This window comes from Xenopus tropicalis, chromosome 4, assembly GCF_000004195.4.
Source record: "Xenopus tropicalis strain Nigerian chromosome 4, UCB_Xtro_10.0, whole genome shotgun sequence".
Lineage (NCBI taxonomy): Eukaryota > Metazoa > Chordata > Amphibia > Anura > Pipidae > Xenopus > Xenopus tropicalis.
In genome coordinates this window covers 86,436,347-86,451,693 of record NC_030680.2, presented here as the reverse complement: position 1 = coordinate 86,451,693, position 15,347 = coordinate 86,436,347, and the positions used below count along the sequence as shown (strand labels likewise).

Below are 15,347 nucleotides of genomic sequence, written 5' to 3'. Positions count from 1 at the left end.
TAAGTTCTCTTGCTTAAAGGGACAACACTACTTTGAAATGTCTGCATTCTCATTCCAAGTACTTGATATCCTGGGCATGACACTTTTTTTCAATTGATCATATTTTCAAGGCTACTTCAACTTCTGGTGTTTCATAGAATAAGATTCAGAATACAAGAGAAAACCCCACAATCCTGGTCTTTGAATGTTTTATTGAAAAAATACATGCATGACCCACAATGTACAAATCTGATATAATAAATACAAAAGTGTGTACATACACCCTGTAACATGGCATACAAGTACATCAATGTGTTCAATACTGAAGTGCATTTATACATTATACATTCCTTAATTTTTAAAATTCATGAATTAATTCAAATTAAATTATATCAGTGCTAAATTCTATATATCCCTTTGGAGGGATTTACAAGAAATACAACTAATGTAGTTAAACAATGTAAAGGGTTAAATGGATTTTCCCCTTGTCACAATATATTTTTTCCCAAAGAAAAGGTATTATTCTACTTGTGCTGGTACTATGCAATGGTTTCACCTAGACAGTACTGTTGTTATTACGTTCCATTAAAAACAAAGCATTAAAAAATAAAGGAACAATGTTGTTGTACCGGGAGGTTCATACCAGATACGGTATTGTATGTATATTTTTTTCTCTAATGTTGTGTACAGTAAGTAGTGATGGATTTATTAATATATTAGAGAATAGTATAGAACCTAAGAGGAATACCCCTATGAATTCACTTTGCTGTTAGAATTAGAAAACTAAAAACGTAAATTCAGAATGAAAACTGGCAGTGGTTACAAGATCTAAAAGTTACTGGAGACTGCCATTTATTGCATCCAGCACCCACCAATGCACCCGGTCCCCTAAAGGATCATTAATACTTCTTGATTATCAGCAGTTGCTGGTCCTTCTGTCTCTGTTGCCAAGTCCTTGCATGGCAAGGTACTGGCAATGCATGATAAATGTGGCTAAGCACTAATATCTCTGCATCTGCACCAGTAATGAATATGGCACTTCTACTTCTATTGTAATTACAGTATAAAATGGATGTGTTGACATGTTTCTATAGAGCAATGAAATGTTTTCTCTGTGCGTGTCATCGCCATACAAACTGATCACTTAGGTTGCTCTTCAACCTTAAATGTATGTAATGTTAAAGGGGTGGTTCACCTTTAGGTTATCTTAGTGTTATAGAATGGGCTATTCTTTAGCAAGTTCTTAATTTTTTATATTGTATTAGAATTTGTATTACTTTCAATCATTCAATTTAGGCCCTTCTCTATTCATATTCCTGTCTCTCTTTCAAACCACTGCCTGGTTGCTAGGTAAAATTGGACACTTGCAACCGGATAGCTTCGGAAATTCCAAGATGAAGAGCTGCTGATCAAAAAGCTTAATTTGAACAAAAATTACTTAATTTGAAAACTGGCAAATAATAAAAATGAAGACCAATTGCAAATTGTCATGGAATAGCACTCTCTACATAATACTAAGTTAATTTAGAGGTGAAAACCCATTTAAATACATATATATATGTAATAGTTAGCCGGTCAGTATTCAGACATGTTGCTTTCAGATGTAGAGTGGCCTATGCTCCTGCCTTCCTGAGAAAGCTGCTGGAAAATGTTTATGATGCAACTTAAAAGAAGGAAGACTACAACTAGGTCATCAATAATACTGAGGATTCCACACATGGGGTCTGGGATTACATCAAATGGGGTAGAGAAACAAACGACTGCTCCAAATAAGCACACTAAAATCCTAAGGCAAAAGACCCACACAAGTCCACCCATAGTGAAGATTCTTCTCAAACCCAGATGCAGCAGTGATGGCATATCATAAAGGTAGTCTGTGACCTGCAAGAAAAATAAATGTTACACCACTGGCTCCATTTATTTTAATCAATATCAAATTAATATGTTTATTTTCTATAAATGAGTGAAAGATGATTCAGGCTTTGGCCTCAATTAAAGGGCAGACTTAACTTGAACATGAAAATTGATTCCTAATCTACATGTCACTACAAATCACATGATGCAATAGTAACACAAGTCAGGTTTACTATTATGTAACTCAATCTTGCCTCTCAAAGCAAAATCCACAACAGCAAAGTAGAACAGTAGCTTTTACCTTTTTGCTGAATAGTAAGAAGGTACTATATGGGCAGTTTGCAGTTGTGGGAGTCAATGGCAGAGTTGGTACAGGGCTGAATTTGAGTTCTACAATGTGTTCAGCACTTTGTATAGCTGCTTGTTATGGCACTCAGACTTTATAAAATATTCCAGTTTATTTTCCATTTAACTGGCTGCAATGGGGCTTAGCTGCATTGCATGAGGGGCAGGAGGCGCCAGGTAGGAGTATTCCCTCCTACTCCCTACCCATCCTACATGAAGCACTTGATGAATGCAGTGCCATGGCCACAGGCACATCATATTTATATCTAAGCCATACAGTATATGATTGGTGAGGGTCACTTGGTGAGTGTAGACTCTGTAAATGTGTTGCAACATTATCATGACAATACACACATTGTAAGACAATTTCTACTCATCAGCTGATTTACTTACAGGTCTTGGTTTTCCAGAGAACCGATTATTGTAATGTCGTATGTCATGCACAATGTCTCTGCTCAGCTTGTCTGCCTGATTTTCCCAGAAATCATTGTAAAGTAGAACAACCTAAGAATGAACATTATAATATGTTTTGTTAAAGGGGTTGATGTTGTTATTTGCTGTAAATTTCCACATTTTACATTGGCAAAGAGAATTGCAGCAAAAATTCCCTGAGACAAAAATTTGCAGAGTGAGAAAAAAAGTTGCTGTTGCATCAGAAAAGTCATGCAGTTTTCGGCAAAGTGAAACGGGACAGATTCGCTCATCACTATATGGGGACCTGTTATCCAGGATGCAGAATTGTTTATTACAGATATTCTCTTCTTGTGTTATATACCCTTAAGAACAGAAAATTGTGCTAAAACTTTACTTACTGATTAAAAACTTCCAGGTCACTCCTGAAAACCAGTTTATTAAAAAGTATTCCATTACCAACATGAGCCAGTTTATCTGCAGCATTAAACCCTATAAATCATAGTCTATAATGCTGATTAGTTCAAGACTCTCTTATACAGTAAATGTGCCCCTAGCAACACCTGCAATAAGTATTACTACAAGCAAGTCATCAGTACTACTGCAGCTTCGCTATAAAATATGAGAAATGGGTTTAAAAGGTATCGGAGTCCTTGATTTAATAAGCAGTGAAACATACTTAAAACTGTACATGGATAAAGACAAAAACGCCAGTTTTGCTAGTATACCGTATAAGCATTGTTACCTTTTGTCTGCAAAGAGGACAACTCATAGCTCCTAACCAGGGGTCATGCTTCCAGTAGGTCATCAGACAGGATCCTAAGGCAAAGAAAAAGCAGGCTGCTTATAGAACAGGTAATCAAAGACTATTTTTCATTTGTAATTTACACAAACAATGTTTCATTATCAATGCTCATTCTGGTGCTGTCCATGTGACCTAAAATCAAATGTTCCAGTAGTTTGGAGAAGCTCTCCATACATTTTTCCCCCCAAACATATACCATACTTATACTTTATCTAATTTCCACATTTAAAGGATGTTAAAGTATTTTAAAACTACGCAAAAGCAGATCCAGTAGTTAAGTCCAAGGCTGTTTTACTGAAGGCAGCTCCCAGGAACCATGTAAACCTGATAACTGCAAAGTCAAGCAATAACCTTTACATGTGTGAGATAGAGCAACCCTTGTAACACAGTGAACCCCAGGTTTAGAACCTCATGGAATTAAGTGAGTGAGATTTACTACTCCGTGTCATTAGAGTGCTATTGTGCAGGGGACATACGTCTTCTTAGTTCAGTTTTTCATCACATTGAGTCATGTGGCACAGACATATTTATATTGATTGAAAAAATTCAGTTGTTGATCAAGGCCAATCTTTCAGTATACCATATAGTGCTTCTATTCCACAGAAAGGCAACAAATAATATTCTCCATATGTAATAAAAGGGACTAATTTTGCCCCGGTGCTGTAATCTATTTACTGATTGGTTGTCATGGGTTATTGCACCTGGGCAAACTTGGTGTCTTATTACATAACTCCATTAAGCTCTTGCTGCATGACTTGCTGCAGGTAATGGGGGCTGTTCTAACAGATTCAGTTGGCTGTTTGTTTAGTACATCTGGAAATCTTGATTCCTGCCTTATATGTTTTTACAGAAAGAATGGGGTCAGGGGTATTTTAGGGCTCAGTGACGCCCTTAGATGGCGTAGTTAATGCCAACCCCCCCTCTTCCCTCCACATGTAGTTTTTTTGTGTTGGAGTGATTGGGGGACGGCTACATCAGTGCCTGTGTAGATAGTGCTCTCTGCACGAGAAGAGCTGAAATTCTGGTTAAAAATTGAAATTTTGGCTCTAGAAGTTATAAGGAGAAGCTTTTTGCTAGGGTGATGTGGCCTGAAGCGAGTTTCTCAGCTCACTTCCTGGCCTCATGTAATCAAAGAGTTAAATCTACCCCAAAAACAATTTATTTGGCAACAGGCTTTTAATAATTGAAACACACTGTTGCATTCCGGCTGAGCAGTTTGTGTACTGACATAAAAGATTACCTTTTCTTTTTCTTACAATGGGAAAGGAATGAGGTTACTCTGTGAACTGAGACACTGCACTGAAACCCTTAAAAGTGTTTATAAACCAAATGAATATTCTATTTCATGAAAGAATGAAATTCTAAGCACCTTTCTGAGATATATTAATTTCAATAGTCAGAAATAACTGTGAGTGCAGAGAAGAGAAAGGATTCTGCTCAGTTGCAATTACATTTACAAATTACTTTAACAATCATTCAAAATTTGTTGTAATTCAGAATCAGCAATTTGCAAGTCAAATTACAGCATTCAGCTACAGACTAAAATGTCTGGACAGATTCCCATGCCACCAACTAGAGCTTTATATGCCAAAGTTAGAGCGTAAGCTTCTTAGATCAAGTACTGTATACAATACAATATAACTAAATGCAGTGTACAACTAAAACATAGCTGTGAAAATCACTTGGGAATATATTTGAAAGCAAAAAAATCAAATTCCCAGAAAAAGCAACAAACAAGATTGTTATGATACTGTTGGGAATATTAAAAAGAAGACAGTGAAGCATGTGAATCTGCAAACTGTAAAATGAATAAAATATGTATTAAATATGTTTGTTTTAGGAGGAAAGCAATTATAAATTAACAAATACGTATACATTTGCAAACTGGCTTCCTGAACATGTGTTCCTTGATCAATGCCTTAATGAAAGGGCATGGCAGCTGAGCAGGAATTAGAACAAATCGGATTTGACATTTCCTGCACACAATTTGTAACCATTTTGAGGGTATACAATGACAATTATTCACAAAGCAATAACGTGCCCTGTGATTATTAACATTTTGTTTATTTAAATGGAGTTGCATTGATCCAGATCCCAGCTGTTTCCTCATGATGGATCTCCAGCTGGCTGAGAATCCTGGCCAGGTCACAATCATGCAGAATTGAAGTGGAACTGCTAATTCTGTGCTCTTACTGTGTCTGTCTTCAAATTATTTCCTCTGTAGCCCTGCTAATCTAAACTGGTCTACAATGGGCTTGTTTTGGAGCATAGACGAGTCAGCCATTGCCTTAGAGGGACCCTATGTCTTCAAAAGGCCCTATGCAATGGAACAACACTCAGTATATATTTAGACTGTGTAATGATTAAACAGTGGCTAACTGGTTTGTTATTTTTTTTTTCTAAAAATGGGGCCCCTTTTTGCTTTGCTTGCCCTCTCTTTCCTACTCCTATGTGTAGTTTCTTCATGTTTTTTCATATGATTTTCATATCATGCCTCCTATTCACAGAAACCACCACATGGTTATTTCCCATATATTTCCACCCACTGTCTAACCTCCACCAGTTTTGCATGCTGACCCAAAGCACTTAGGGGGTAATGTAATCAATAGCCTTAACTTTGTTAGTTGTCTAGTAAGCTATAGAGACCAAGCAGCAGTTATCATTTACTGATGAACTGTTGGAAAACAATCTGATTGGCTGGTATGAGTTACTAGCTGTGGGCAAAATTAAGACTTTTAATTACATTACCTGTTTAATTTTCTGCTCAGCTAATAAATAAATGGCAGCATAGTTTTGCTTTCCAGCTCACTCTAACAAGAGGTAAGCATTTAGGACAAAGGAGAGCATGTAATAAAAGTTGTTAAAATCATATTAACAACTATTTATATTATTTAAAATGGCCTAGAATCCTACCAAACTGGAATATATCAATAAATATTGCCCTTTTACTGTACATTGCTACCTCAGAGATCACCTGACAGGAAATAATGCAGCTCAAACTGTAACAGGAAGTAGTGTGCAACAGAACTGTCCATTAATTGGCTGATGTGACCTAACATGTATGTGTGCCCTTGGTTTGTTTGTATGCACCATGAATCGCATAATCCCAGGGGGCAGCCCTTAAAATGGCAGTTTTCGGATTTAGGATTACCCAATGGCACATACTACTAAAAAAGTATATATTTTTTTAAATGGCTTATTTAGATAAAGCAGGGTTTTAGATATGAGTTGTTTTATGCAATATATTTTTATAGAGACCTACATTGTACAGGGTTATCATTTTCCTATGGAAAATATATCTACTGTACAGTGCTGCGTACATAAGTATCGCTTTATAAATAAAGATATACATACATATATGTAATGCAAAAAAATTACTTTAGCACTACTATTGTATATATAACTAATTTGCCTTACATAGTTGCATAGTCATTTGGTTACAAAACAAATGCCCATAACATTTGGAAACCCATTTAAAAATACTGATCCTTTTGAAGAGAAAAGGAAAAAAATCCAACAAATGTAATAAAGGTAAAGGAAAAAAAATCCTCATGAATCCTAAATGGAACTTGTTGATTCCCCAATGATTTGCAACACTGCAATAAAGACTTTGACATTATAGGGGTAATTTCCTATGACCCAGTACAGAAGTTCAAAGGCACTAAGGGGTGCAAAAGTGAGTCTCTTAGTGCACATTAAAAAGAAGTGAATTAAAACATGCAGGGCAGGGTGCAAAGAACAGAGACATGCATTCCCCTGATGAAAACAGCACTACATGTGTTCTGTAGCATTGTATTCATGAGGGGAACATGCATAACTAAGCAGTAGCTGATATTTAGATATTTTACTCACTAACAGAAAACTTCTCAGCCAAATACAACATAGCATGTACCAACTTACTCATTTGTTGTAGCACAGCCACAATATGTCAGTTTAATACCTTTATATAGACTGGTCATAAGAGGAATAAAGAGCCAAACCCCTCGAACAGAATGTGCTTATTGCATACAGCCGACAGGTTCTTACATATAGATTCTATTCAAAGCAAATGCGATGACATGGTCAGCAATTTCTTGTGGCCCAACACACTAGCAAATCCTTAAAGTGGATATGCAAGTTGTGACAGGTGCACATAAAGTAAAGTATTTTGTAATGTAGGTGTGTGTAGGGCTCACCTTTCACTCACTTTTCACCAAGAATGAAACTTGAGCAGAGGGGTGTGTGTCCACGTAATGATGCGATTAGTTATACATCTTTCTTGCGTAAGCAACAATTCAGGTATATGGATTTCCTTATCTCCAAGAGTTTTTTTTTGCAAGTATTATGCACTGGTTGTTAGATAACGATATTGTAATATTAGTACAGAGGCACCTTTCACCTATAATATTGTATTGCAGGTGTTTATAATACTAAGCTATGTGAGATTGTCTGGGAATTGCAATGAGCAAAATATAGATATAAGGAATAGACAGACAATTTACAGCAGATTCCTGATTTTTTGTCCCCAGATTTTACATTTTCACGGAACTGATAAAGGCAAACTGTGTTTTTTCCATTCCTGGATTTGTGCCACTTGGCATGACATGGTCCCCAGGCAAACATATAACTGAGATTCTATTGAATATTGGATTGTGGAAATAAATACTTAAAGTATTTGTAGGTTAGAAATAAAGTTCACAAAAACATTAAATTGTTGTGTTCCTTCACCAGTTGCATCAGACCCATGGATAAATGTTCTCTGTAAATGTTCAAATGCTTTATAGAAAAGAAACCTGCAAATTTAATGTCTACCCTTGTATACTGTATGTGGCATGCAAATCATTGTCTCTTGTAAACAAAGTCAGATTACGTTTGATTGGCCCTTAAATCCACTACTGTTTTCTGCATCCAGTCGCTTTGGTTTTTTGCCTAATCCTGTTTTATAGAACAAAGAGTGTATTTTTTCCCACAAACTGGGTTTTGCAATGAATAAAAAGAGCACTAAAACCCAAGTGAGCATTTTATTTTTGGAAAAGATAGTTTGTAGACAAAAAACACACTCAGGGTTTTAGGATCAAGGGAAAACAAAAATAATTGATGTTGAGGTCCACAAAAATGCACAACCAATCAAAGAACAACAATTTAGAGCATATTTGGGATGTCACTTACCACAAAATAAGTGGCCACAGTTGGTCTCCACTGGCATGGTAGCCGTCTGTAGGCAGACAGGGCAATTTAGATCATTGTCGAAATGAGACTGTCGGCATTTGTAGCTGTCCTGAAATCATAAATGTATACTTCTCAAAAGTCAATATTTGACTTACAAAATATTTGAAACCATTGAAGGCTATCATTTCAGTCTCACTATTATTTTTACTAAACCTCTTAATTTTACATATATTTTATGCTAGAAAATATATTCTCGCTAAGGCACAAAATTTGTTTTTAGTAGTACTGCAGTGTATGCACATGGAGAAATGTAATAAGTGGTGTTATGTCCCAAAAAGGCCAGATGAAATGGATTTAAAAATGTCTTATTTTACATCTATTTTTATCTTATATTTCAACAATAGTTGCACGTTCTCCTTTTCTTCCCATTAATATGACTGTTTGTCTGTTTAAGCATTAACTAATTGCCCACTGCACTGAATCTCTTTTTCTCAGTTTATGATAAGGCAATGTAATAACCATCATCGGCATCATGCTTTCATTTATCTGCCACATCTGCAATGTTTGCTCCAGTTTAAGTAACCATAAAAAGGCTGTTTGAAAGCAAAGGAATCCCCGAAAAATTTCTAAAATGGTGCTGCTAGAGAGGCTTTTGCAAATGACTGAGCATATATATATATAAACAGGTATGTTTGACTGTGCAAAATATTACATAAAAAATAATGGTAATAATAACTAAGTTATCTACTGACCAATGTGTTATAAACCTGACTAGCCTTAAAAACTAACCTTAGTTTGTCCTATCCTATGATCTATTTACATAAATGGTCACGGTATGATGGGCATGTGACCTGAAGTTCCCCCGAGAGGTGGCCATATCTATATATCAGTGTTGCCTAACCTGCAAGTCATAGGTTGCACAGTTCTTAATACAAGTAATGTATTCTGCACCAACTAAATACCACCCTGAGTGCAAAGCACCATGTTGATGCAGAACTACATTTGCATTTACTAGCGCATATACTGGCAGTTGTAGAAGATTTTTAATTTTTTAGTATAAATGAATGTGTTCAACTTAAAGCAACTTGGCCTCACTCACTTTGTTATTTGTCAGAGACAGCTTCTCCTGTTCTGGTTTTGGTGAATTCATATCAAGCTTGTAACCACAAGAAAACCTGTAAATAAAGGATTATGTTACAGAGTGTTTGTAATGTCTAGTCTATGATCCTGGTTTGTTAAAGGTTACCAACTGGGGAAAATTGTTTCACCCACTGAAGATGCAGGTTAATACAGCTCTCCATCAGCGCAATGCCTTCCACACTGGGCTGAAGCTTCCAATACAGAAAAACTAAGGGTAAGATTTATTATGCTGTAGTAAAAAACAGCAACAAAATTCGCTACACATTGGCAGGCTTGTAAAAAAGACATAATTTTTTTAACGCTTTTTTCACCGTTTTTACACAGCATAATAAATAGACCCCTTGCATAATTGACAAGGTAAATTTGCATGCTTGTGTCCCAGAATGGCTGCCCAAACTGAGAGCTCCCTCCTGATATGGATGGTACAGCGCTGGTGGGGGGTGCGTGAATACAAGTTTACTTCTTTTACTTTACTTCTACTTTGACATTTTTGGTGTTCCATGGGGGAATCCAATTCTGGTTACACACCTATTTCTGTATATTTTTGGCAAGCAACAGAAAGCATTTTTTCTTTATAACATTCTAATTATACACTGAGGATCAGAGTCTGTGTTCCACACAAAAAAATAGGCTTTCAAATCTCATTACTTCAGTGTAACAAAGGCCTCTGTTCATCAGAATAATAGAGATAGAACTCTTGTTTTCTTTTACTGAGCAATAAATATTGAGCACAGAACCTCTTAGACTTATTTGGATTATGATTAAGTCTGTACACTACCCCTTTAAAGCAATTATGTTTTTTACTGAATAATTTTACTCATAATTAGACACAGCTTTCAAACACATTTATTTTTAATGGCAGGTTCTTCTTCTTGTCACTTAGGGCTCTGGCACACGGGGAGATTAGTCGCCTGCGACAAATCTCCCGTGTCTCGGGCGACTAATCTCCCCGAAATGCCATCCCACCAGCGAAAATGTAAATCGCCGGTGGGATGGTATACGCGGCGGCGCGATTTCAGCTATTTACATTTTCGCCGGTGGGATGGCAATCCGGGGAGATTAGTTGCCCGCGAACAGGGAGTTTTGTCGCGGGCGACTAATCTCCCCGTGTGCCAGAGCCCTAACATGTCATTTACTGACTCAATAAGAAGCTTCCAGCATAGCCCATCCTGGGGAAAGCTTGCTTAACTGCAGTGAATAATTAGAAGTCAGGTGGCAAAGAGATAAGAACTTGCTCTTTGCAGTACAAAGGTCTGTAGGCAGGAATGTATGAAAGTCAAACTAAAATGAACTAGTTCACCTACTAACAGTTAAAATGATTGGCTGAAACCTGAGTTTACAAACATTACTGACCTTGCTGTAGCTCACTTCCTGTTAACTGAGGCACGATTCTGAACTCTTACAAAACCTTCTTAAGTAATGTCTAAAGAAATAGAAACCTTTTTAGGGTGAAGACACATTGAGCTACTAGTAGCAGCTACTTTTTCACAGCTACTAAAGCGAGAAAATACCCTGCCATAGACAAAACTGAGAACTGCCTCTGCTAAATCCCAGCAAATATCAGCAAATGATCAGCATTGTTTATTTTAGTAGCCAGGCCCGGATTTGTGGAGAGGCCACAAAGGCCCGGGCCTAGGGCGGCAGAAGTTTAGGGGCGGCATGCCGCCCCGCCGCAAGAACATTTTTTAATTTTGCTCCCATACGGAGCAGTCGGGACCTCTCCCCACTGCTCCGTATGGGAGTTAAAAAGAGCGTTCGCGCATGCGCTGGCGCTTTGCGCATGCGCAATGGGGAGCTGGCGCTTTGCGCATGCGCAATTGGGGCGCGCTTGCGCACTGGGGTGCGCGTTCGCGCATGCGCATGGGGGACTCCCACAGGGGCGGCCTCGGGGCGCATCAAAGAGAAATCCGGCCCTGTTAGTAGCTGCAATAAGTAGCTGCTACTAGAAACTCTCTGTGTCTTCACCATTAGGGTTTATCAGACTATCTCCTGACAATAACCTAGTAAAGAGCTCAGGCACATTAGAACTTAATGGTAAAACAACTATTTTCAATTGTTTATTAGTAGCCTTAAGGAATGGTGCTCAAAATTATGGAAAGACCCCATATCCAGAAAACTCCAGGTCCCAAGCATTCTAAATATTAGATCCTGTACTCATCTTAGTTTTCCAGTAGTGAACATTTTCATTAAGGTGATAAGTTCTCAGTAAATGCTCTCTCTTCTCTAACCAAGCTTAAGGGCTATGTCACACTAGTCTTTCCTCTGCCAACATGCTGCCCCAGCATCAGTGAGCGCTGGTAGAAACAGCATGTCACCCGTTGCAAGGGAGCAGATCAGCACTTTCTTGCATGGAGTGAATACAGCAGCAGATAAATTGCTAGTATGACATAGCCCATTGTTTAATCATTGTGAAAGATAAAAAAGCGATCTCAGTACAGGTATAGGACCCGTTATCCAGAATGCTCGGGACCAACGGTATTCCGGATAAGGGGTCTTTCCTTAATTTGGATCTCCATACCTTAAGTCTAATAAAAAATCAATAAAACATGAATTAAACACAATAGGATGGTTTTGCATCCAATAAGGATTATTTACATCTTAGTTGGGATCAATTACAAGGTGCTGTTTTATTACTACAGAGAAAAGGGAAATCAGTTTTAAAATTCTGAATTACTTGATTAAAATGGAGTCTATGGGAGACGGGCTTTCCGTAATTTGGAGCTTTCTGGATAACGGGTTTCCGGATAAGGGATCCCATACCTGTACAAGCAAAAATGTCTTTTTTGCACTGATATGTAAGAAGGCAGACTAGATGGAACTTTTGTCTTTCTATTGCTGTCAAACTTCCGTGTTTCTTATAATTATAATGTTAAATTCACATGACGGGCTAGGTAGAGCTTTGCTCTACACAGATTCAGGCTCCTTTGCACTGTCTGTGCATACAGGTTTTTGCACTCGTTTTGACATTGCATACAGTTATTAACAGTAAACTTTAAAAAACATATACTTCAACAAACACACGATTTAGCTTACATGCTAGAAATAAATTCAGTCTGTGAACAGAGCTACACACATACAACCCTGTATCTGGCTGCACTCTCCTGCCAACCCCATCCCCCAGTCACTATGAAAGTACTGAAGTTTGTTATGGTAAAATTCAGTCATGCAGAAATAAAGTGGCCGCGTGCTTACTTTATAGCTGTCCCACACATTAGCAGCCAGAAAGTATGTATTTATGAATATTTTTTTTTTTCAAAATGAATGTTTTTAGAATTTATCAAATATTTTCCCACATTTAGTATATCAGCTGTTTGGTAGCCATTAAAGAATAACCTGCAGTGCTTATTGTTAGCAACAGAATGGATTTATACAGAACAGAAGCATTAAAAGCCTTGCTCAGCTGTGCCGTGTCTATCTGTGTCACAGAGAAAGGAATATTATGTATATCACAGAGCCACCCTGTCATTGAATAGCAGAAAACCTAGAATTGTATGCTAGGAAAATATTGTTTTAAAAAAGATAAAACCTAGTTAAACAACATATTCCTTAGTCTCTATAAATAGATAAATTTATAACAACAAAAAGGTTCAGCACTCACTAATATAAGAAGACGGTCTTTATAGTAGTGGGAGTTGTTCCCATTTAATAAAGATGCTTTACTGTCATTACATTAGTGTGGGCTGGGACCTTTTACTATTTGTATTAGTGCATTTGGTGCTGAGAAGTTACAGCACATGTTCTTACCTGGTTTCTGACGGACTGCAAAATGTGTGACTGAGCATAGTGCCTTGAGCATATGTCAGAGAAGAGATCAGTTTGCACGTCTCGCACACAGACCAGCTGACAGCGATCTGTTGTAATGTGGCCTCATTCCACACACACAACTAGAGAGCCGTCTACCCTCCTCTGTTAAACATTAATCTGATAAGCCCATGTCAAGGTTCTCCAAATAAAACTAACCATGAAAAGTAGTTCAAGAAAAGACCTTTATTTGGATAGAATTCATTTTAAACTAAACTAAAGTGATTAAAAGCAAATCTAAGCTTTTTTTTCCATGGAATACTAACATTGAGAAATATTTCAATACCTGGTCTGTTAACCATTAACTTGATCATGGCCATGTCACAAGTATTATGATCATATGACACAAGGGAAGTGAACTCATTGCCAGGCAGATCCAGTTTGTTGTACAACATTGCTTAAATGCTGCTGACAATTTCTCGTAAAGATGAATTTTTGAAACTGCGTTCATTGCAAATAAGGCAACGGCAATGTCCTAGGCAATACCCATTCCAAGGGAAGGAGAATAGTGATCAATAAGTTGTTGATACAACAAGTTTCATACGTATGAAAAAACACCACAACAATTGTAGGCATGAAGTACGCTAATCACACTGTATAAAATCTGAAGTATTTATAAAACTGTGTTATAAACACAGATGTTTGTGTAGCATAGTATAAAATTCTGCCATAAAAAGAAATGTTAGCTTAAAAAAGTTGTGTAAAATGTATCATGATGGCTGATACTGTTTACAACACTTTTTAAACAGTGGGTTTTCGTCTCATCAACTTGAATGGGTTAGATCAGTTTGAAAGTGGTGTAAAGTAATGGTGTACATGTACTGTTAGTGTGTCAAAAAATAAAGTACACTCCTTTAGGGCAAAGACAAAGGGGCGATTAGTCGCTGTGATTTTTAAAAATCCAGTCATGGCAACTAATCTCCACCGCTAAAGTAGTGGTGATTTGTGTGGCACTGTAGATTTTGGACACAGCAAATAGTATATTAATGCACCGACTTGCTGTTGGGGCGAATAGTCGACACGACTGTGTTTTTCTAAAAGTCACAGCGGCTTAATTGCCATGACTATTTTCGTCCGTATAAGGGCTCTGGCACATGGGGAGATTAGTCGCCCGCGACAAAACTCCCTGTTCGCTGGCGACTAATCTCCCCGAGTTGCCTTCACCTGCCATCCCACCGGCAAAAATGTAAGTCGCCGGTGGGATGGCACACGCGGCGGCGCGATTTCGTGCAAATTGCTGAAGTTGCCTCGCGAGGCTTTTTCGGCGATTTGCGCGAAATCACGCCGCCGAGTGTGCCATCCCACCGGCAACTTACATTTTCGCCGGTGGGATGGCAGGTGAAGGCAACTCGGGAAAATTAGTCGCCCGCGAACAGGGAGTTTTGTCGCGGGCGACTAATCTCCCCGTGTGCCAGAGCCCTAAATAACATAATAAGATCTTCAGAATTGATTGTTTTTGCGCAAACACAATGTATTGTATTCATTCATCTGAATGGATAACGCAGCATTAGAAATAAACTATTCATTTTTACAACTTCATTTGGTGTAAATCATTTTACAAAGCTATATTGTATTATTTATACATACCTATATATGTGCCCTATAACATATACATATATATTTCACCTGACATATTCTTTCTAAATATTTCAAATATACAATATGTATGTATGCATAACTTTATTTATAAAGTGCTACAAGGATATGCAGCGCTGTACAATCTTACATTACACACAATTATATACTGGGAGGACAAGTATTAGAATATATACAATAAATAACTATAAATACACAGAGAATAAGTGCCATGTGGTATGAGACACAGTAGGAAGGAGGCCCCTGCCCTGTAGAGCTTACAGTCCAA

The 15,347-nt window shown here is 37.6% G+C and overlaps 1 protein-coding gene across 1 annotated transcript; it reads right to left on the bottom strand.

Moving 5' to 3' along the window:
- Nucleotides 1-174: 174 nt before the first annotated feature.
- Nucleotides 175-13,556, bottom strand: LOC100145035 (uncharacterized loc100145035). Its single transcript, NM_001126579.1, is given in 6 exon segments — nt 175-1,860; nt 2,572-2,682; nt 3,335-3,408; nt 8,543-8,651; nt 9,642-9,717; nt 13,427-13,556. Coding segments are annotated over 6 exon segments (714 nt in total). The 5' UTR covers nt 13,465-13,556; the 3' UTR covers nt 175-1,554.
- Between the last annotated feature and the right edge of the window lie 1,791 nt (nt 13,557-15,347).